The 24,882-nt window shown below is 43.3% G+C and overlaps 1 protein-coding gene across 1 annotated transcript in view; it reads left to right on the plus strand.

The window, feature by feature from the left end:
* The window catches only part of LOC121281438 (glutamate receptor ionotropic, delta-2-like), a 448,441-nt gene that overhangs the window by 11,607 nt on the left and 411,952 nt on the right, over window positions 1-24,882 (plus strand). The window contains exon 2 of the mRNA XM_041194383.1: window positions 23,905-24,060. Within this exon, the coding sequence (XP_041050317.1) occupies window positions 23,905-24,060 (156 nt within the window). The remainder of the gene's footprint in view (window positions 1-23,904; window positions 24,061-24,882) is intronic.

Raw genomic sequence — 24,882 nt, forward strand, 5'->3', positions numbered from 1 at the left:
CAAGTGTCTGAGATGCTGCCAAATAGCTCTTATTGTTTGAAGGTCATGGCCAAACATGGCTTCAGTCATTTTAAAATTTTAATATAGTGTGAAGTCTTAGCTCTGTTACAGTTATAAGTACATGCTGACTTATGGATCAGTGAGATTTCAAGTTCTGTACCATGACTTCAATTCAAGATCTAGGATAAGACATTAAGTTAGTGCTGATTTGTTGGAGGTGCCATCTTTTAGATGAGCTGTTAAACCCCCTGCCTCGTTATACATCAAAAGGTGGCGCAATCTTTTTTGTCTCCTTTCCTTCCTTTTTTAATTCTGGCTTGTCCACCACCCTTCTTGCTTAGCAGTTTTGTTTTTCCGTTTAATTTTTACTTACCAGAACTATTTTCCAATATTTCTTTCACAGTAGACAACATATGGTCACAGTGGGAAGTTTTAAGTTGGGTGAAGTACTTGCCTCAGAAAACTATTCTTCGTTCAGTATAATGAAAAAAATTTTTTTTAAAGATTTCCATAACTCAGTCTCTCCAATTGTTTACAGTGTTTTTCATACTTTTCTTCTAAGGAAGAGTCAGGAATTGTGTGAGAGAGTGGCAGACACCAGAGCAGACTAAGGCCACATTCTTATCGAAGTCATGCAAAACTAGGCCACTGACTGGCGAGCCAGCGGGAGCCCCACTTTGTCTCTTTCAGGGAAGGCCCACCATATTGTGCAAGTCAGGCACTTGACAGGCCAACAGCGGGCCTTCCCGCTGGATCAAGGATCCCTTGAGCTGAAGCACCAGCTGCTGGGAGATACTGGCCAATCAGGGGCTTCTGACTAAACGATTTCCCCCTCACCCTTCACCATCACCAAATTTGCCAGGGGGTAGGGCAGAAAATTCCAGCCTAGGGTATATTCTGTGATACCAATGGACACTACATTGTAAGAAACTGTAAACATAAGGGATCAGCATTTTTCTATTTTAAATTAAGCTTTCTACAGTTTGCCTCTAAGAGTGGCACTTCCCAACTGCAAGTGGAGAATTTGAATATTGCTGAAATTGGTATTTTCTTGCGAATTGTCCTGATAAGTGCAAGAGTAAAGCTTCAACAAAAAAAGTATATTTTTGTCAGCAATACTCAAGTTCTGTACTACCAAATGAATATAAGTGGAGAATTGGCCTAATATGTACAACGTAAACGCCTAAACATAGAGGTATTCAAAATCATGAGGGGCCTGGATAGAATAGATAGGGAAAAAACTGTTCCTATTGGTGGAAGGATCGAAAACCAGAGGACACTGATTTAAGGTGATTAATAAAAGAAGCAACAGCGACATGAAGAAAAATCTTTTACGCTGCGACGAGTTAGAATCTGGAATGCACTGTATGAGAATGTGGTGAAGGCAAATACAATTGTGGCTTTCAAAAGAGAATTGGATCATTAACTGAAGAGAGAATTTTCAAGGCTACAGAAAAAAGGAAGGGGAGTAAGTCTTGGTGAGTTGGTCCTGCAGTGGGCTGACACAGGCACAATGGGCTGAATGGCCTCCTTTGTGTTTGTAACCTTTCGGTGATTCTATCTGACTTGTATTCCTGTAACTATGCAAATCATTGATAGACATACGAAAGAAATATACTGCATACATTATATACAGTGTGGCTTTTCACACTCAGCAAGTTAAATTTGACTATTTTTCTCTAAATAAATTGCTTGTTTGTGAAATTGGGCTTTCATAGCACTGCTGTTGCTGGCACTATGAGAATCCCAAGGATTGAAAATGACAGATGCTGCACTGCTGGCATGGCCCACATGGCCAGGAAGGATGCAGGCACCCTATGCATGTGCTGGAGGCTTCAGGAGGGGTCCAATGGTAACATCAAATCAGCAATTCTGGTTGATTTAATGCAGGTTTTCAAAACTTTGACTGTGCAGGCCCAGTGAACATCTGTGTGAATTACTGACTGCTTTACATGTGTTCAGCCACATGAGGAAGCCCATCACTAACACTATTTAAAGGGCCAGCTAGCAGGTGAGGTGCTTTTGACTTACTTCTGTTCTGGCAAAGCTTCTGGTCATACCCTGACTTGATTTTGGAGCTCTGTTTGTGAGCTGGTGCATTCATTCAGTAATGGAAGAGTATTTAGTCACCTGTCGACACCAAGTCTGAGGCAGGTACAGAGGCTGTAGTTTGTGTCTCTGCAACATGATTGAGAAATGGAGCAGAAAAGAGAAGCTCTGAAGACTGTAGTTGGGGTGGAGGGTTGTTCTGCACAGAAGATCCTACCCATGATGAGCTTTTAGAGAGCAATATTCATACCACCACCTCACCCAGGAGCAATGCCTCAGGCAATTCAGATTTAACAAAGATGTAGACACATACTCTGCCATCTCCTTCAGGAGGACTGCAGACTCTCTCCAAGGTGAGGTGGGTGCTGCCAGTAGGCGAAAAGGTGGACTTTTTTAATTAAGGAAAGTGTTTCCATCATAAAGCTATCCTTTTTACAATATAATGAAGAAAAGCTTTTTAGGAAACATTTTCATCACTTGAACCACTCTCCTATGGTTTATAGTTTTTTTACACTTTTAAGAAAGGTGTGGGGGTGGTTTATGACAGGGGCAGACATCTGAGCATGGAACAGCTCTCACAGTATGCTGCTGCTGCATTTGGGAGGTGGAAGAGGCCCTATGTGTAAAGAGAGGTGAGTTAATATTGTTTTGTCTTAGTAAGGAGAAAGAGGATGAAAGCGTGTGGCTTTATTGGTGCAGTTGGATTCCAATAGTGCAGGAGCCATCCCCGCTCGGGGGAGGTATAGGAACCCCAAGGGCTACCATTCCCTCAAATGTGCAGTTGGTGTGTGACCATGCACACGACGATGTTACCGGTATAGTGGCCATTTTGTCACAATGCCTACATCCTGAGGCAATCTGTTGTTCCCATCTCCAAGAAGAACCACAAGGTGGCTGGAGTACTTCAACTACACTTGACTGATGACTACGGCACCCACCCCAGCCCTCGCACCCTGCCACCCGACCTTTCGAGCATATAATGAAAGCCATGAAAAGCTCCAGGGAGCAGACTATTGCAAGAGCAACACTTGTTCTCAATAGGGAGCACTCCAGTACACACTGGGGCATGTCTACAGGTTCATGGCAGTCTGAGGTGTCTTTTGAAACATTACCATTATGGCAAAATCATTGTCACCAGGTCAGGACTCTGCTCTTAATGAACTGTCCAAAAATGCTCAGACCTTGCTTCTGTTCAGGGAAATATTCCTCCACCAGGGTAGCTACACCATTCCCCACCTTACCATCCATATGGGACATGGCATCACCATGGCATCACAAACTCACCAATCAATCACACACACACACACACACACACACACACACACACACACACACACACGATTGGGAAACTATAAGTAGATTTGACTTATTTGAAGACTACAACTAATATATACTCATGACAGGATAGCTCAATAAACCAGTGTATTCCAGGGATTCATCATTTGATGATCTGCTTCTATCACTGCTTGTTTGTCCCTACAACCACACCCCCACTCCACCTCTCTCTCTCTCTCTCTCTCTCTCTCTCTCTCTTTCTCTGCCCCCCACACACACACCTTAAACCAGCTTATATTTCAACTCTTTCTTGGACTCGAACTCAAGTTCTGTCGAAGGGTCATGAGGACTCGAAACGTCAACTCTTTTCTTCTCCGCCGATGCTGCCAGACCTGCTGAGTTTTTCCAGGTAACTTTGTTTTTATTCATCAACCACTGTTACTCACAGCAACAGCTGCAACTCCAACAACACTGACTGCTCATATGCTGCTTTACATCCTGGTTCCTTGAAGACATGTGCACATCCTCATTTGCATATTCTCTTAAAATGATATTGCAGCATCCTCTTTGGCCAAGTTCCTGCAATAAATGCTACCACTAGTAACCTTTCCCTAACATTTTCAACCAATGGTACATCATTTATACAACCAAAAATGAACTATTCAACCATGCACATTCCCTGAGTGCCTGTCTTGTGCATGTCTTTGCCTGTTCAGTACTCCTACACAATACTACCCAGTGGCTATTGGAAGATTTCTGATTTTCACTGGGGGGAGATGGACATGGAGGATACCCTTGAGCAGCTCTGGGCCTTGAAGGATTGGCTTCAGACTGCACCACCTCATGTGCGGCAGCAGTCTGTGCTGGCTGGCTGAGAGGCAATAGCAAGGGCACCGGCAGAGTTATAGTGCTGGGAGCATGAAATCACCCTGAGAGAGCTGCAGGTTCATGCTTGGTGTTATAGACTGCTCCCACAAGGCATAATTTCACCACTCCTTGTAATCTGTTGAAGTTTGGGTTTTAGGATTGCTGTGAGCTTAAATATCCCTTTTTGAGCATTGAATTCCACAGCCATGACTGCAGCAGTCTGAGCCTATTGCAGCAAGCATGGATCTCATGACCTCCATTTGCGTTTTCACTGCAATACCTTTTGGAATGCTTCCACCTTCGCTACAAAGAAAGCGGAGACAGTGACCACCCGAGATTGCACCAAGCCTGGGTCCACAAGTGTTGATATAGTGATGTCCACCACTTCCATGGTGGAAAGGATGGACTCCAAGCTCTTTGTAATACCTTTGTGCCACATTGGAACTGGACCCCTGCATGCTTCGTGATTGTCAAAGGAGGTTGTCTGGCAGGCCTGCCAATGAGGAATTGCTGTGCGCAAGTTATCAACATTGACTTGTAGGCTGCCTCATCAAAGTCCTCATCTTAGTTCCTTGCAGCAGAAATCATCTAATAACCTCTACCTCTGGGGAGCTTGCATACATGTATACTTTGTCCCAGCGTTGCTGCAGCCCACCCTATTGTGTGACTCACTACATGCTAACCTTGATTCTATACTAGCTTCTAGAGTTTGCACAGTGCCAGTATCTGAGCTGGTGGCTGAGAGTCTCTGATTAAGTGACAGTGCTTCATTAGTTGTGTGTTGTTGCTTGCTCTGTTCCTCCTGAGGCTGACTGGGCAGAAAGCAGTTCATGGCTATCTAAAATCAGAAGGGTAAGGTTGGGGCCATGGAAGGTGAAGTGGGGTGGGGTGGGATGGAAAGCAGAGGGTCCTTGGTTACACCTCTGCCACTTGCACTACATGCCAAATGGTAGGATGAGAGTGAGGTAGGAGCTTGGATGGGGCATAAGGCAGGAACATTCTCCTCTTTGTTCTCGGTGATGCCAGTCACAGTTGGACACATGATCTGGAACACCATCTTCTCCATAGGGCTCAGGTCTTGTAGGCATCCCCTGTTGCTTCTGCTTTATTCCCCTCTATTTTGTACCATCTTTTCTCCTGAGAGAAAAGGAAGAATGCCAATGTGTGGCTGGCAGCGAGAGATGGGAGTGAGGCTGGCATCACTGGTATGTGTGTGGTGGATTAACTGAATGTAAAGGGTGAATCCTGAGTGCTAGGGATGAGTGAGTCATGGCATATGATTTACTGAGCAGCATGAGGTTGGTGGTGTGATGAGTGGGGGATGTCATGTGAAGATGCATTCAATCACCTTGAACACCCATGTGGGGTCTTTACCTTTTTCTGACATTGCTCTAAAGTCCTCTGTGCCAGATTATTTGCACTGATCTTCCTGGCTCGCTGCTCCATTCCCTTTGGAGGGTGCTCCTTGATGGCCTCCTGCACCTCTTTCCCCCAACTGTGGAACCGTGGCTGCTCTGCTTCTGTTGACTTCCATGACTAAGACTTCCAACATTGCATCTGTAAACCTGGAGCCTCCTGTCTGCTCTTATGCCCCATTTTCTTTGCCAATTGCAGTACTGGAAGTCAGCAGTAGGTTCCTTTCATTCAGTGAATCTCTTCTCTTAAGAGGGGCAGTCTGCCTTTAAGAGCTGAATCTGAGCTGGAACGCTCACTAGCCACAGATTCAGTTAGGCCCCCATTGAGCATTCAGCTGGCCAGCAGCATGAGTCATGCTTAGCTGTATGCTGCAATTAGTCAAATAAAGAGGCTGCACAAAGTTTTTGAGCTGGCTGCCTGAATGGGGCCAGTTATGGGTGACTATTGATCCCTGTGCCTCAAAAAAAGGACTACAGAATTTTACCCACCTTTTAGATATTTTTGGTAGTTTTTTTTCCCAGGCTCTAGTGTTTTCAATCACTTTCCTAAATAAGCCTCAAATCCCTGTGCTTCCACAGTGTCTCTACTAGCCTTGCAATCTAGATGAAGTGATGTACTCTAATAGAAAATTCTCTTCTGTCAGTTCTTTTTCAAACAATGGAATTATTTATCTGCTTCCACAAGATCTATCTCCAGTCTTCAACAATAAGTTATGAAGATCATATCAGGCTACTGTTTAGCTTAAATTACTAAAAAACAATGAACAAGCATATGTATTGAATAGAAATTGTATCAATCCCTTTAAAAGGAAATATGATAGGGTGTAAATTTAAATGCTCACCTGTTTCTTAATAAAATAACTATTATATACATATCTGTCCTTGTTTCTAAGCTGTGAAAGCTATTCAAAGTCTCAGTTAAAGAAATTGAAATTTTTGTCTACACTTAGACTTTTCTCGCACCCCACATAAAAGCTAATAACATTTATTTGTATGTCAGATTTTTTGACTCATATTGCAAAACAATTTTGGGGAAAATAATTGCTTTTAAATACTGCATTGTAAAACATGGCGTATTCATTAATTTAGAACGCATGGGTGGCTAAGCTGCTAGGGAGTTGAGCTTTGATATTGCTTTCCGATAGCTAAATAATAAACAATTTTCAGCAATCATCAACACTCTGTAGCCATTGTGTTAGGAAGGCCCTTATCCATTTGAGCTATGGAGTGATTTAATAAAAACACCAAGAGCCACACTGACAGGTCAATCAAAAGTTTCAAGGTCTAAAGGAAAACTGCAAGACTAGTAGAATGCAGGGGATTAGTTATTTTGTTTATTTGGAGAAATTCAATTCGCTGATATGAGAAAATGTAGCATATTTATTAGAATGCAAAGAGAAGTTGCACTGATTGAACTAATTTAATCTGATTATAACTGTTCATCCTTATGTTAACTCACTATGAAATAAAACAGTTTGACAATTCTTATTTGGCGTTTGGTTGGTCTGCCTTCAAAAGAATTAAATATGCACACATGAGCATACAAGTATGAATACCGCACTCATTGATCTAGATAAGGCTTATGGCCAGGTGCCTTGAAAGAAAGTCTGAAGATGTGCTAGAATTCATAAAGTTCCTGAGAATATATACAACTATTACAGGACATGTACAAGGAGTGCCAGGCGAAGAGTAAGAAGCAGGGTGTGGGAGAATGAGGGTTTCAAAGTCAAAGTTGCATTGCACTTAGGATTGGCACTGAGTCACTTCCTCTTCCTGATTGTCATAGATGTTCCAACTGAGCAAGTGAGACTGGAAGAGCCATGGTCAAGGATGTTTGCAGATGACATTGAGCTATGTGGTGGGGATGATGAGAAAATGATTGCGTATCTGGAGAACTGGAGAAAAGCACTGGAAGACAAGAGCATGAAGACCCATAGACAACAGACTGTATATGTGCTATTAGTTTGAGACAAGGGAAGACGATCAGAGTGAAGGTGTAAAGATTGTGGGTGAAGACCTGGAGAAAGTGAGCAGCTTCAAGTACCTGGGGTCATGATCCTTCTGACCTTTCAGTTTAAAGCAGGGCATGTGACAGAAGATAGGGGTATGGGAATGGAAATTAACCAACGGATTAGCTCTGGTTGGAGTAATTGGAAGAAGTGCTGTGGAGTGTAATGCGATAGCAAAGTGTTCCTTTTCAGTTCCAGCAATAATCTCCAAGAGGGTTGTGAGACTGGCCTTGTATATAGTACAGAAACTTGGGCAACATCAAGCAGAGAGAAACGACGACTGGATACGATTGAGATGTGGATGCTGAGATGGATGTGTAGAGAAATGAAGACGACAAGGAACCAGTACATCAGGGGGTCAGTGAAGATTCAGAATTATTGAGGGAAGTAGCCAAGATTGAAATAGTATGGTCTTCTGTTGTAGAGAGAGAAAGGACCTGTAGTGAGATGAGTGATGGAGATGGAACTGCCAGGAAGAAGGAGAAGAGGAAGGCCTAAGACCAGTTGGAAGGATGTGGGGGTGAGAGAGATAAATGCAGTGAAACTGAAAGAAGAATGGGTGACTGACAGAAAGAGGTGGAGAAGGGTAGGCCGAACAAACTTTTTTTTTTAATCCTGACCTTGTTCCTTTCTATAACTCAAATTCTTCTGTAACTTAGAATTGGCATCAATATTGTTCCCTATGGAAAAGTCTTGATTTTTGTCTAATTTATCAGAAATATAAAAAAAATGTATTTTATACTGAATGTATTCTGCTGGTAGGACACTTGGAGTTATGATCTAAACACATTACTCTTCCCTTTTAAATTATGCATCTTTGGGGAAAAAAAATTATGGCAATTATTAACGAGACTTATTCCTCTTTGCACAATGTCCTTAGTAAATTGTTGATACCAGGGCCCTCCTACTTTTTTCTTTACCAACCTCATGATTGTGGATCCCGCAGCTCCTTGTTTGTGTTGTCAGATGATCCACTAGCCTTCCCATAGTTCCCAAGCTAACTCTGCTGATGGCTTTCTCCCACAAGGCCCTGTGAGGACCACTGTAGTTTTCTTCCACTAGCTGCAAGCTAGCATCAATCATCAAGCTGCTTTTCCCTCTCAAGATCAAACTGAGAGCCCCACCCACATTTCATCCAGTGAACAATTAAGTTGATGTTTTCTCTACTTGAAATGCAGTCCTAACTAACCATTACTTCCTGTTGGCTCTCCCAACCTGGTGAGATGCAATCTTCAGCAAACCTACAACTGCCTTTGTTCCCCAAACTGAACTGCCTGCTTCTGTCAGCAAACAAATTCAGATAAATTAAACAAAAGGACCTTCTAACCAAGGCTCCACCCTGACTCAGTCTCCATGGCAACGGCCCAAGCTCCTTTAAAACATATGGGGCTAGAATTTCTGAGGAATGGCAATCACCGTTGGATTGCAACTCCACTTCTTTTTATTTACACTAAAGTGCAACTGCACTTTTCAAGCCTGACCTTCTGACTCGGGCTGCATCAGAAAAGGGTAGTGCAGTGGGTTCCCAAGGCCCTCAGTTGAGTGCAACAGAGTTGGAGAAAAGGAAGCAATGCCCCATTTTTAACAGCCCCAGCTGCCTCAAAAATAGGTAAGGTCCAGCCACTTTAAGAAGCCATGGAGAAAGTGTGTGTAGGATGGAGGGGAGGGGGTGGGGGGTCAGATGGTTGTTGGGGGTTGGGGGGGTGCCGGATCGTCAGTGGGAGGGGTAGGATGGGTCAGGGTGTTGAGGTGGTTAGTGGGGGATGGGGGAGGGATGTCCAGTGGAGTGTTGCAGGATGTTAGTACTATAGTTACCCAGGAGTTAAGTAGTTTTAATTTAACCTTTCCTGCAGGGTATTGGATGGTTCCCAGTGAATGATCCCAGGCAATTCCCTTGCAGCCTTTATGTGGGGGCTTTTTGGAGGGGCTAGGGTGGGGAGGAGGGGGGTGCGATCCTCTAGCGGTCAGAAGTTATGGGCCTTTAATTATGAACTACTTTAGATTTTTGCAACAATATGCATCAAATTAATTGTGTGTTTCAGTGCAGGTTGAAAGCTGAGTTCATTTGGGTTTTGGTAACTATTTAGTCAGCTCTGTGTTGGAACACATAGAGCTATCATGACAGAATCTAAAATTGTGACTATTTTATACTTATTTTCCATTACCATTAATGAAATGGCTAGTGCCCTTCTAAAATTGTGTAACCATTTGCCAGGTTTTACAGATCTAATTTCTTATGTTAGTTGGTCCAATGTCCACTGTTTGGAGGTTTATATTTGATTTTTTAAAAAAGTATTGTATGACGTTTGTGACAAGTTAAGAATTGGATTTTTGAGCTTACACCAATAGTGCCCTGCAGTGCTGGTGAAGGCAGCTGTTGCACTTGTCTCCTGTGCTTTAGATCTCTTGTCATAGCAACTGTATACATCAATCAGCTTGTAGTATCCAAAGTCATTACTCAACTCGCAGGTGTTTTCTGCAGAAGTAGGCTTTCACTTTTCCTAAATCCCTCCAGCAACACAAAATATAAGTCGTCCAGTGTCTTCTGTCTTCCCATATGTCTGCTGAGAATACTTTAAATAAGAGTTGTAACAAGAAAGGCTTGTAATGCACATGAGGCTTGTGTTGCCAGGAATATCACAAATGTGTGCTAATTGACTCGTTTTTTTTCATCCTTGCTGAGCCTGGACGAGGGAGATTTAATTGGTGGAGCATATCTGAATAAAATCTAAAATAATAGAGCCTTGTATCTGGTCCAACAACAACAACATGTATCAACTCACCATCCTGACTTGGAAATTTAACGACGTTCCTTCACTGTCGCTGGGTCAAAATCCTGGAACTCCCTCACTAACAGCACTGTGTGGGTGTACCTACACCACAAGGACTGCAGTGGCTTGAGAAGGCAGCTCACCACCATCTTCTCAAGGGCGACTAGGGATGGGCAATAAATGCCGGTCCAGCCAGCGAAGCCCATATCCAGTGCTTTTCACAAAGGCATATTTTTAAAAATATGGATGAGAACCCAAAGGAGAAACTAGTAGGAGGAATTACCAAATTCTTCAATAAAGTGGTGATTTTAAGCAGCATCCTAAAGGAGTAGAGGGAGGTGGCATTTTTTATTTATTCTTGAGATGTGAGCATGGCTAGCAATGCCAGCATTTATTGTCCATTGTAACTGCCTTGAGAAAATGTTGTTTAACCACCTTGAAGTGTTGTGCTACATGTGGTGTAGGTACATCTACAGTGCTGTTAGGGTGGAAGTTCAGGATTTTGACCCTGCGACAGCGAAGGAACGGCAATACGTTTCCAGATCAGGCTTGGGGGAGAACTTGCCGGTAGTGGTATTCTTGTGTGATTATTCTTGGAAGGTAATGTTGAAGGAGGATTGAATTTAACTTCCACCAGCTGTTGTGGTGGGATTTGAACTCGTGTCTCCAAGCATTATTCTGGGCCTCTGCTTTATTAGTCTAGTAACATTATCACTATGCTATTGTTCCAGAATACAGGACCTAGGTGACTGAAAGCATCACAACTATTAATGTTGAAAGCTGGCGGATGGACAAAATTAGATCAGTCAAGTTTTGGGACATCAGCGATTATAAAAATAGTGAAGAATGTAACCATACAGGGTTTTAAACAAATGGATGAGAATTTTAAGTTTGAAGTGCTGGGGAACGGACATCCAATACAGATTGCTGTCTATAGAGATGTTGAGACAGTAAGACCTGTCCTACTGATAAGATACATACAGCTGAGTTTTTGATCAGCTGTAATTTACGAAGGATGGGAGACTAGGCAGGAGAGTGTTGGAATAGTTGAGGCAGGTGATGACAAAGGCATTGATGAACGTTTCAGCAGTAGATGGACTCAGCTAGGGGCAGAGGTGGACAATGTTAGTGGTAGAAGCAAGCTGTCATTTTTAAAAATCATTCATTGAATGTGAGCATTGCTGATAAGACTAGCATTTATTGCCTATACCTAATTGCCCTCAAAGTTAATGAGTTGATTTCTTCAATTGCTGCAGTCCATGTGAAGGTATACTCAGTGGTATTAAGAAGGGAGTTCCAGGATTTTGACCCAGTGATGATGAAGAAATGGTGATGTAGTTCCAAGTCAGGACGGCGTGAGGCTTGGTGTTCAAATTCCATATGGAGAATGAAAGGAAACTTGCAAGGAATATCCGAATCATTTTTATACGAACATTAGCAAAAGGAGGATGGTCAGGAGAATGTAGAAAGCTGATATTGGCACTGAAAATAAGGAAATAGCAGACATGTGAATAATTGCTTGGTGTCAAGGTTTACAGTAGAGAAAGGCAATAGCATGCTAGACATTCCAGGGAAACTACCATTGAATTGGGAATGGGGTATTCACCAACATTAACAGAAAAATAACAGTAATGGAGATAGTACTGATGACTGACAAATCTCCAAAAGGTTTCCATCCTAAGGTGCTAAAGAAACTGGATGAGAACATTGCAGATGTCCTAAATATAATCTTCCAAAGTTCTGTCTGTTTGGGAACTGATCCTTTAGGTTAGAAATTGTGCATACCAGTTATTTCAGAAAGGTGAGAGGCAAACCAAGAAATTATAGACCAGTCAAGTTAACATCTATTTTTGTTTTGGAAATTACTCTGTGTATCATTTTCTGTAGAGGGACTGAATATCTTGCAAGTATTCAGCTGATTGGAGAGAGCCAGTATGAATTTGTAAAGGGGCAGGCTATGCCTGGTGAACCTGAAATTTTGAAGAGGTGATGGAAATAATGGATAGGGATTGTCTATGGATGTTTCAACTTTCAGAAAGCATTTAATAAAATTCCTCATGGAACTGAGGCAAATTAGTTATTCTGGTTAGGAAATCATGATTTGATCAAAGTTTTCAAGTTAATAATGGGAACTGAAAGGGTCAGAGCACGATTATTTTTAAAGGGTATAAGATTGTGCCCTTTAGGTCTTCATCACAGCTTGCTTTCCCACCTATTTTAGTACTGTCAGTAAGTTTGGCTATAACAAACTTGGCACCTTTTTATCCAAGTCATGAATAGATCGTTGATAATTGAAGCCCAGCACTGATCCCTGTTGCACCCTCCAGTTACACTTTCTCAACCTGAAAATGACCCATTTATCCCAATACCCCATTTCATGTTAGTTAGCCAATCCTCAATGCTAATATATTATCCCAATACCATGGGCTCTTATTTTGTTCAGTAACCTTTTACATGGCACCTTTATTGAATGCCTGTTGGAAATCCAAATATACTCTCTACTGGTTCCCCTTTGTCCACCCTGCTTGTTCCTTGAGGATGTAACATGATTTCCCTTTTGTACAATCAAGCAGAGTCAACACAGTTTTATTATGGTCTTCTATGTCTTGCTGCTACTTCCTTAGTAATGGATCCCAGCTTTTTCCAATAACAGATGTTGGGCAACTGGCCTATACTTCCCTGCTTTCTGCCCCCCTTCTTTCTTGAATAGGAGTGTTAATTTGTAGTTACCGATCTGCACGGATCCAGAATCTAGGGAATTTTGGAAGATTACAACCAAGACATCTTCTTTCTCTGCAGCCACTTCCTTTAAGATCCTTGGATGCAGCCCATCAGGTCCGGGGGCTTGTCAGCCTTTAGTCTCATTAGTTCTCCTAGTATTCTTTTCATTATTGGTAATTGTTTTAAGTTCCTCCCTTTTCCCCCTTGATTTCCTACTATTATTGAGATGCTGTTGTGTCTTCTACCATGATACAAAATATTTGTTCAATATCTCTGGCCAGAATTTTACATTCGTCAGACGGGCTTGGCGGGGGTGGCCAGCGAGCTGACCACCGCCCGCAATCAGCTCCGCACTGCAATTTCATGTGGGCGGTCCAGTTGAAGCCAGTTCTGCATGGAGCGCGAGTGGTAGCGCTGGACACTATCTGTGCAGGTGGGGGGGAGGAGGGAGAGTCGGGTCTAGTGCGCAATTTGCTCGTGCGCAAAAGAACGCTTCAGCACAGCTGCCTCAGGGCGATTGAAACATTTTTTAAAAAAATTAATAAATGCAATAAAAATTTCATGAAACATCTCCCATCTCATGTGACTGTCACATGAGGTGGGACATGTTTTTATTTTCAAAATAAATGTTTTATTTACTTAATATTATCTTTAGGAAATTTCATCTTGACTCCAGCGCATGCCCACCAAATGAAATATTGCGCGAGTTTGTGATGATGTCAAGACGCACGTCTGATGTTATCACACGTCATTTTACGTTCTGCTGTGCTAGGCGCCTGCCCGCATGGCGAATGTAAGATCCTGGCCTCTGCCATTTCCTTATTTGAATCCGTGGTAGGGATGGTTAATGTTACATTGCCAACATTCCATAAACAAATTATCTGTTATTGCTAATGGGGTGTGCAATTGCCTGAGGCTCCCATTATTTATTTAATTCCTGGCCTTGATACTTAATTATGTCCCCAGTTTCTCTTATTTAATCTCTGACCTATTTCATTTATTTAATTCCTGTCACCTTTTATTTTTTTAAATTTATTTTGGCTCCAATATTTATTTAATTCACAAGACTCCAAGGATGGCTGATGGTTCACCTGCCCAGTTCCAATATTACAATTTAATTATAGTATTCCCATGAGTAACTTGTAACAAGAGCAAGGGCGATGTATATAATGAAACTCTTTCCTAAAGCATGCAAATGTTGCGTTTCTCCCACTCAACTTCAGATTGCATAATTTAGCATTTCTCCTGACTCATATGTGCAAAGCTATAGAGGAATCAACTATGGAGAACAAAACTGATCCTATTACTAATCTATGGGGCCTCTTCCTACCTACCATCAGTCTGAGAAACATTTGTTTACTACTAAATCTTGCTGTCTGTCTTTCACCCATCACAACCCATGCTGCTGTGTTTTCCTTTATGCTAATGGCCCTCTTATTTAAAATAAATATCTTATGTCACTTTATCAAATGATTTTCTGGAAGCCTGTGTAAACCCAAATTACTGCATATCAATAATTTCTATTTCTTCTTCTCCAAAAAATCTTCAATCTGAAATGATATGACCTCTCCATCACCAAATCATGTTGAAAATCTCTGATCATTTCATTTCCTCCTAAGTATTCATTTGTTTTACCTCATAATTATCTGCCTGAGGTGACTCCAATTGTACAACAAGCTTCAGCACAATTGAAGAGATGGATTTATTTATATGCTTGAAGTGAGTGATCCATGCCTGTAGAGGTGCAATAATGGTGACCATCCTAGCGTGCTGGCAGCCAAATTGGAGAGTTCTTGAGAGAGAGATTGAGTGGTTAAAATGGCATGGAAACCCAACATGATAAGGGGAAGTAGAGTATTCACTCTCTCTTTCCTCCCTCCCACCAGCATTTTATGGGCTCTTCTCCATAGGGCAACAATTTACCACATGTTCCAAGCCTAACTGAAATTTCAGGCCTATTAACTTTAACACTTTTTATACTACTATAGCTACTGCTGATAATTGACAGGCCGCTCATTTCCTCTTTGAACAGAGGTACAAAATTTGTCATTTTCCCACTCGTTGGAACAGTTTCTATATCTTAATACATTTTGAAACATATTTAATCCATTGGCTACTTCCTCACTATTGAGGTGTGCACGACCTTCTCCTGCTGTGGTAGCTGTGTTACAACTGGCCCCTGGGCAAGGTTCCCCAATTTTGTTATGCTCCCTGGTGAGGATGAATTAGCTGGCCCCATTTCTTTATTCCACCCTCTCGGTTGGTCACGAGGGTTAATTTAAAAGGGATCCCTCCCCCCTTCCCTTCCCACCCCACCCCATGCTTTTTCCCAGTTCTAATATACTTACTTTTAGAAGGAGCCAATTTTACCAGGCTTTCTTCAGTCAAAGAAAGAGTAAGTTTATTCACAGAATCAGAGAATCTCATAGTGCAGAAGAGACCCATTGAGTCTACGCTGACATGTGAGAAACACCTGACCTGCCTACCTAATCCCATTTACCAGCACTTGGCCCATAGCCTTGGATGTTGTGATGTGCCAAGTGCTCATCCAGGTACTTTTTAAAGGATGTGAGGCAACCCGCCTCCACCACCCTCCCAGGCAAAGCATTCCAGACCGCCACCACCTTCTGGGTGTAAAGGTTTTTCCTCTCATCTCCCTCCTGCCCCTCATCTTCAACTTATGTCCCCTCGTGACTGACCTTTCAACCAAGGGGAACAGCTGCTCCCTATCTACCCTGTCCATGCCCCTCATAATCTTGTGCACTTTGCCTCTGTCTTCTCTGCTCCAACAAAAACAACTCAAGTCTACCCAACCTCTCTTCATAACTTAAATGTTTCATCCCAGGCAACATCCTGGTGAATCTCCTCTGCACCGTCTCCAGTGCAATTCCATCCTTCCTATAATGTGGCGACCAGAACTGCACACAGTACTTCAGCTGTGGCCTCACCAAGGTTCTATACAACTCCAACATTACCTCCCTACCTCTGTAATCTATGCCTCGATTGATAAAGGCAAGTGTCCCATATGCCTTTTTCACCACCCCACTAACATGCCCCTCTGCCTTCAGAGATCTATGGACACACACGCCAAGGTCCCTTTGTTCCTCAGAACTTCCTAGTGTCATGCCGTTCATTGAATACTTCCTTGTCAAATTACTCCTTCCAAAATGTAGCACCGCACATTTCTCAGGGTTAAATTCCATCTACCACTTATCTGCCCATTTGACAATCCCGTCTATATGTTCCGGTAGCCCAAGGTACTCAACCTCGCTAGTAACTACCCGGCTAATCTTTGTGTCAACTGTAAATTTACTAATCCTACCCCCCACATAATCATCTATGTTGTTTATATAAATGACAAATAATAGGGGACCGAGCACAGGTCCCTGTGGTACGCCACCGGACACTGGCTTCTTGTCACTAAAGCATCCTTCTGTCATCACCCTCTGCCTACAACTAAGCCAATTTTGAATCCCCCTTATCAAATTACCCTGTATCCCATGTGCATTTGCCTTCTTTATAAGTCTCTCATGTGGGACCTTGTCAAAGGCTTTGCTGAAATCCATATAAACTACATCAACTGTACTACCCTCATCTACACACCTGGTAGTCACCTCAGAAAATTCAATCAAATTTGTTAGGCATGATCTCCCTCTGACAAAGCCGTGCTGACTATCCCTGATCAAACCTTGCCTCTCCAAGTAGAGATAGATACTCTCCTTCAGAATTTTCTCCAATCGTTTCCCTACCAATGACATGAGACTCACTAGCCTGCAGTTCCCTGGCTTATCTCTGCAACCCTTCTTAAATAGCGGAACCACATTAGCTGTTCTCCAGTCCTCTGGCATCTCCCCCATGGCCAGAGAGGAATTAAAAATTTGGGTCAGAGCCTCTGTGACTTCCTCCCTTGCCTCCTTCAGCAGTCTGGGACACATCATCAGACCTGGAGATTTGACCACTTTTAAGCCTGCCAACACCTCCAATACCTTGTCACTCCCTATATCAATTTGCTCAAGAACCTCGCAGTATCTCTCTCCGAGTTTGATAACTTCATCCTCATTCTCTTTGGATTCTTTCCCTGGTTATCCTCTTCCCAATATCCCATATAGAATATCTTATATTTTTGGGATTTTCCCTACTTAATTGAGCCAGCTCTTATTACTTCCTGTGCTCACTCTGCTTTTCTTGTAGAACTCTGAGATTTCCACTTCCTACAATAGCTCCGCTGATTTGCTTCCCTGGACTTGCTAACAGCTATCTTTTCTAGAGGGTAAATGAGTTGAAGGTCTGGTCTATCATGGTTCCCTGGGGGATACACCCTGAAAGATGTCCTAAACCTTCCCCATGTCCTTTGAACCCCCCCCCCCCCCCCCCCCCCCCCCCCCCCCCCCCCCCCCCCCCCCCCAAAATCCACTCTCCCCCCCCCCCTTCCCCCCCCCCCCCCCCCCCTAAATCCACTAATAATTAACAACTTCCCCCCCCCCCCCCCCCCCCCCCCCCCCCCCCCCCCCCCCCCCCCCATTCCAAAGAATTGAATTTGCTGGTCCCCCACCACCACCCCCCCCCCAATGGTATTTAAATTAGGGTAATGCTCCCCCCTTTTGTGGTACTATGGAGAAAAAAATAATATGACAAATGCAACAGACAATACAGAATTGATCAGAAGAGAGGAGTCAACAATGAGTTTTGTAAAAGTATTGACTAAGTTTTGAGGAGAAGGGTATTATGTGTTTTGCATGTGTTTTTGGATGATGTTGTAAAGATGGGTGATTTTGTAGTTTGGCTGGGATTATGGTCAGGGGGGTGGGTTTGTAATGAGAGGCGTAGGTGGCGGTGAGGTGCAAATGCTGCAGGATGGAAGGTTGGGGGGTGGTGAGGTGTTGGTGGTGGCCTTGCACTGGCCTGTGAGGATGGGTTTAAAGGGGGAACGATCCCTGGTTAGGGTATGAGGGGATTTGGGGGGGGTTGCTGCAACTGCAAGAGTTATTCAGTTTAACATGTGGGGTTGTGGAGGTATGACTGGAGGTTGCAGAGTAAGAGGTTAAAAAAGTTCTGCATTATGAGTGATTTTGGTCCACATGTTTCACGTTTGTGAGTTGGGGGGGGGTGGGGGGGAATTCTGTTGGTTTCTCAGGGGATGGTTTCTTCCATCCAGGATTTTTTGTGGGTGTGTTAGGTCAAATCCACCTGGTTTTAGATGACTTTGGGTTTCTTTGGTGCAAGCATAAGGGGTAAAGTTCAGTCTTTTGTCTCCGTTTCTATCTCCTTTCAAGTGTCTCTGTTTTAGGGCAGTCCAGTGGGTTTGGGATTTAGGGGTTAGAATGTTCTTATGGGGTGTGAGGTTGTCAGTAAAATGTAAAGGAATTTTCCAGAAAGTTGGTCACACTTTACATTAATCAGTATCTTTTGCCAAAGGTCAGCCGTGCTTCATTCCCTTGTTGTATTTGTGGAAGGTCATTGTAGTTGGAAAAGATTATTCCCGCAGTCCTTTTTGGTGGCTGATCTGGATTTCTTGGGTGTGAATTGGGAGAACTGGTCAACGTTTCCAGATGGTTTCAATTTTGTAAATTGTTTAAAAGATTAGTTACTTTTCTCTTAAAATTTTTTGTTTGCCCTTCTGTATTGGTTGTCCTGTACAAGTAGGGGGGGTTTTGTTGTTCTTGGAGTGGGGGGTTTCTATTGGTTTAGGGGTATGGGGGTTTGTTGGTGTCTTGGGGAGACGGTTGACACGTTGTGAAGGGTCAGGGGGTGGTTTGTGTGGGCTTTGATGTGGGTGTGTGAGTGGGGGGTGTTTTAAATTGTTTTTGTTGGAAGGGATTGCTTTGTGGTTGGGGTATTGGTGACATTTTAAAAAAAAAGTTGGGCTTTTGTCACATGGTGAGGGTTGGGGGGCGTGGTGGACTTTGATGGGTTTGGTGTAGGGAGGCGAAATGATGGGGGGAGCGATGGGGTGATCCCGGGGAATGGGCGGAGTGTGGGGTTGTTGAGGTGTGGGGAGTTTGGTGGTTTTTTGTTCGGTGGGGAAGGGGGGCGTGCAGGTGGTTATGGGGCTTGGGTTGAATTAACAAAATAGGTTGAGCAAGAAAAATGTCAAATGTGAGTGGGGAGTGTTTGAATTTTGGGGTGTTAGATTTATTTTATAAACAAATGGGGAATTAGGAAGTGTTTCCGGGAAAGTGGGATAAAATTTGTAAGGCTTATTAGTACCTGCCTGCCAAGGATGGGGGTGTGGAGAGGGTGTAAAAGTCAGTTACAACCTAGTTAATGGATTTATTAGGCCATTTAATTATCAGGGGGGAGGGTATATGTTGGGTGTGATTGTGGTGGACCACTGATTTGTAGTATGAAACGTTTATGTTGAGATATGATGGTGCGGAATTGGCTGTTTTGGTAATGTCATTTCAGGCGCGCCAGATAAATTAGTTGTATATTGGGGGAAGACAAGGTGTCCTGTCCTGAAACCTTAAGGGAAAATTGGTTAGAATTGTATGGGGTAGATTTATGGCTGAAACAGTTTAGTTGGTCCGTGTGAAAAAACCCATGTGTGTTCCTCAAACTTCGGTAAATTCTAAGGTTGGGAGTATACGATTTGGCCTGGAGTTACAATGATGGGCTGGAACTTTGGCTGGATGGGTGGGTAATGTAGGTGTGAGTGATGGGACCGGGATTAACAATTCAACTATAGCCCAGATTGTCAGTGTGATTGCTTTGTAGTTTTTAGCTCAGACATGTCAATTTACGTTATTCATGTGGGAAAATGTTCATTTAGTTATTTCCAGAGTCCAGTACATTGTATTAACTAAAATGGTTGTTTTTTATGGGGGGTGAATGGAAGAGGTTGAATCGATGATTATGGTTGTGAGATCTGATTGGAGCAAAGGATGGGTTGTGGGGGAAATTGTATGCACCATGGCTAAAGGTTTGGTGGGTGGGTTGTGCCATTCCATGGGGGTGTGGGGATGGGGGGGTGTTTGTTTGAAGGGTGGGGTGGGTGGGGGGTGATCAGGGGCCTGTGGTTTGGTGTTTATGATACAGAGGGTTATAGTTAGTCAATTAAATTAAACCCTTTGGTTAGTGCAATGTGGGGGACTATGTTTTGGCGATTTGCTTCAACCCTTTGGGAAATGACTGGGGTAGGAGGATAAGATAGGTTAATGGGTAAGTTGTGTGCATTGCTGGTGGGATTTTTATGGCATGGGGGGGTAATGGTGACTAGTTTGTTAAATTGGGGGTGTTTGAATTATGTCTCAGATATAAGTTTAATTTTCTATGTTCTAGGGGGGGATTGGGTATTTGGGGGGTTTGTGTGTGTTGTGGGTATGTAGGGGACGTTGTTGGTAGTTTGGTTAGATCTTTATGCTGGTTGAATGTAATTTTATTTGTTGTTATTTGTTATAATTTGGTTAATTGAAGTTGGGTTGTGTGTGTTGGGGGGGTTGGGGGATGTGGGGGGGGGGGGGGGGGGGGGGGGGGGGGGGGGGGGGGGGGGGGGGGGGGGGGGGGGGGGGGGGGGGGGGGGGGGGGGGGGGGGGGGGGGGAAGGGGTGGAGGGGGGGGGGGGGGGGTTGAGAGTTAAATTATGTGGGGAGATGAAGGTCGGAAAGTTTGGGTGGGGAGGGCAAGTGGAAGGGGATGTGGGGTCTTGGAGTCTTAAGAATTGGAGTGGGGGAAGGTAATATGACGAATAATGGTTTGTATCATGTAGAAGGGAAAGTTTGGATGGTGGGTAATGTGGTGGGGGTATTATTGTTATTGGGGGATGGGATTGGTGTTGGGGGTTGGAAAGTGGGTTGGATATGGGATAATTACATGGGGGGTGGGATGACTGTAAATGTGATGTTTAAACCTCAGAGGGTGGTATGAATGGTATGGTTTATTATTATTATAACAGGAAGAGGGTGGGGGGAGTATGTGGTATGTGTAAGGATAGGTAGGGTTTGGGTCTATGAGTAATTAGAAGGAATTGGTTGTTTTTTGGAATATTGGGTGGAAGGTTTTAAGATGGGTTTGTTTTATGTGAGTGAGGAAGTTGGGATGAGATGGGGTTGAGGAGGGTGAATTAATGTGGTGTATGGGGGATTATGGGGGGATTATTGGATTGGGAGGTTTGGTGTGTGGATCTGTGGATATGGTGCAGGGGAGGTTAAATTTGGCATGGTGGGGGAGTTGGGGATGATATATTGGGTTTAATGTGATGGTTAGGGGAAAGAGTATGATTGGGGATGGCAATAGGGTTGGTATATTGTGTTTGTGCAAGGGGAGGTGTCTGGAGGAGTGGGTTATAGGATGAGGAGGATTGGGGAATATGGGTGTGGTGTGGGATTAATATGTGTGGAGTTTGGGTGGTTGGGAGGGGAAGTTGAGTGTGATGTTAGGGTGGGGGTATGTTATGAGGGGGTATGGGGGTGTAGGGGGGGTTGTTTGGAAGTTGGGATAGTTGGGTGTGTAATGGTGGGTGGGGAGGGTTGGGATGTGGGTGGTGTTGGAATGGGGGCATGGGTTGATGTGGGTGGTAGGATTAGTTGGGGATGTGGGAGGTGTTGGGATTATTTATGGGTTGAGGGAGGGTGTGATTGGGTAAGGGGGGGGTTATATGGGGGGGTTGGGGATGTGGTTGGGGGTGATTTGAAGAGGGTATATTTTAACCTATTGTTTGGAAATGTGTAACATGAAGGGTAAATTGGAGGGGGGCTTGGGCATGATAAGGGGAGAAGAGGGTTGAGGGGGGGGAGGGGAAATTGGCATACACGTTACCAAGGTCCCTCGAAAAGAGAATGGTCGGTTTTATAGAGGGATTTTCCCATTGGAAGTGGGCTGGGTTGAGGGTGGGGGAGTTGGGAGTAAATAAACACACCTTCGGGGATTTGCATTTTAAGGGGGATGGTTGGTTTTATTAGGGGTGATGTAGGTTTGGGGTATTGAAGTTTAGGACAAACCTTTGGGTAAATTTGGGTAGGAATTTTGTAGTTTAGGATATGATAGATGGGGGGGGGTGTAATTTTTATTGGATGGGGAGGATTTTGGGGATATAAGTAATTGGGAAAGATAGTATTACTATTGGGCATTAATTTAGATAGGAATGAGATGTTTTGTGATAGCTGGGATAAAATATTTGTGTTTAATTTTTGGATTGATTTCAACTTTATATTGTTAAGTAACTCAGCAGTGTCTACAAATCTGGAAGGAAAACAAAAACTGGAAAAGTCGAAAAAACACAATGCTGCAACCTGCAAAAATTACAGTTGACGTCTCAAGTCCGTATGGGGAGGCGGGTGGTCATACGTTGGTAGTTGTTGTCAGGCTGAGTTTTTTAGGTTGTTTTATTTTGTCACCCTCACTGCTGTTCCTAGAGCAAAATCTGGCCCATGAGCTTGTTTGAAAGTTATACAGTCTAAAAATACATTTGGTGTAGTATGATCAATACTTCAAAACACTTTTTCTTTTGGATAATACATGTGTCCCTGGTTAACTACAGACAGAACATCCTACCTGGGGGATTTTGGCATTGATGGCTTCTAACTGGTCTGGATTAGAAACAAAGACGTACTGAGAAAGGATGAACACCTGGTGAAAGAAAGAAATTTAAGTCATGTTAACTACAAAATGGAAATTCAAATTTGCATTCTGGTGCCAAAAATTTGAGAAGTCTTAAACCTTTGCACACTTCTGATATGTCTTGATTAAAACAATAGGCATGCGATTGTATTGTTTAAATCATTATTGTTGAATGCCTTGTTAAAAATATTGACTTCAGAAATAATTCCTTCAAATTAATTAATGCAACAGGAAGGAATATAGTCAATGTGACTTCAATGCAAATCATTTTATTATTGTATAGCAATGGAATTCGGACACCATGAACTGGATTTTAGAGGGGGAAGGGGGGGGGGGGGTGGCAGCAGAGTGCTCAGTTCCCCTACCCCCCAGAAGGAAAGCCAACTGGCAGTTAACAGACCTGGAAGAAGCCTGGCCCACAGCCTTAACATGTGGCCAGCAGACTAAACAAGCTCGCAGTGGGACTTCTAACCCTCAGTGGACAGGATGTCCCACCCTTGAGATCTGATTGGCTGGCAGCTCTGGCAATCTCAGCAGTGCCAGAACACAGTGGTGAGCACTACCAGAACTGCGAGGAGAAGCGGGAAGAAGAGCATTGGCTGCCATAGTACCAGAGTTTTAGGGCAGGAATGGATCAGGGAGCCCCGGGAGGGGCAAGAGATGGGTGGTGGAGGGTAGGTAGTGAGGGTTGAAGTGGGGGGTTGGGGTGGTGTCTCATCTTGTGGGGAGGGAGGGGGGTGTTGGGGGGAGTGCCCTGTGCGCATGGAGTTGGTGCCCTAAATGATGTGTCCCCCTTCCTTCCCTAATTTTTACAGTTTAGCCTCACAACACAGTCTGCCCACGCCAACCATGTTACATTGTGGGCAGGGTAATATCCTGATCAATTAACTTGATATCAAGCTCAATAAGGTGGGCAGGTTGCTGATGTTGGCACCTTTCCACTTACCTTTTAATGGGGGCAACCTGGGGGTAGTTGGGAAGGTGGTGGGCCGGGCAGCTCTGGTATTTTATGTGCCACCCCTACTCCCTGGGAAAAACACACCCAGTGTTTTGGGGTGGGTGGAGGGCAGGGCAGAAAATCCTGCCCTATATTTAAAGATTAGTAGTGCAGTTTATTTTTAAAATTTTTCTAATGCCTGGAACTGATGTAGAGTTCAGCTACTTGAAACATTTGCCAATTACAGCTCATTGTCTAAGCAATCTCCAGTAAATGGGCTTATGTCAATATGTTTTCCTTTTTCAGGTGCAATTTTTGAGGAGACTGCCAGAAAGGATGACAAAATGTTTCGATTAGCTGTGGCTGAAATGAACATGAATGAAGAAATATTGCAAAATGAAAAGATAACATTCTCTGTCAGATTTGTTGATTCCAACAATCCATTTCAAGCTGTTCAAGAGGGTAAGGCACCAGTTTTTCAGCTATTTATCTCATTAACCTTTAGCTTGGGGAGATTGTTGCATTTTTTGTCATCCTCATTATTGTATGTATTTTAAGATTTCCTATCTTGCGGGTCTCATTTTTGATTATGGAAATCCTATTCTAATAAGGCTAAAGGTTAATTTTATGCTGGAAATGTATTAGTTTTGACATTATCATTAGGACATTGAATACTGATTTTCATAGTCAGTTCGAACAGTTTAAAATTTCTAGATTTGTGATTCAGTGGTAGGTCTTTTTTAAATTGGACCAATAGAGCTTTGAAAAAACACAAAATGAAATGAGCAATTAATGACTAGTAATAACCTCGAAGCAATGTCTAGTCTTCCAAACCTTAGTTAAAAGTAAGTTTTGTTTATCACTGCTGTATGCTTCCTATTTTGATTTATTCGCTACTGTCGTGAAGAGTAGACATGGTTAATTGTATGTAATGGTAGTTGGCACATGGTACAATGAAACTCTGTAGAATCTTTTGACACAGTTGATTACACCATCTTTTTCCAATATCCACCCTTCGTTGTCTATTGATTGGGCGTGCCCTAGCCTGTTCGCACTCTTAACCTGTTCAGACATAGCAAGAGAAGTTCCTGCAATGGCTCTCCTTCCTGTCCTTGCACTGTTCCCTCTCGAGTTTCCCAAGACTCTATCCTTCAACCTTTCCTATTTCTCATCTGTATGTCCTCCTTGTCAACATCATCTGACGATATGATATCAGATTTCACATACATTGACAACCTCTGCTCTACCTCATCACAACATCTCTTGACCCCTCCACCAAATCTC

The sequence above is a fragment of the Carcharodon carcharias genome, chromosome 8 (assembly GCF_017639515.1).
Source record: "Carcharodon carcharias isolate sCarCar2 chromosome 8, sCarCar2.pri, whole genome shotgun sequence".
In the NCBI taxonomy this organism is placed as follows: Eukaryota; Metazoa; Chordata; class Chondrichthyes; order Lamniformes; family Lamnidae; genus Carcharodon; species Carcharodon carcharias.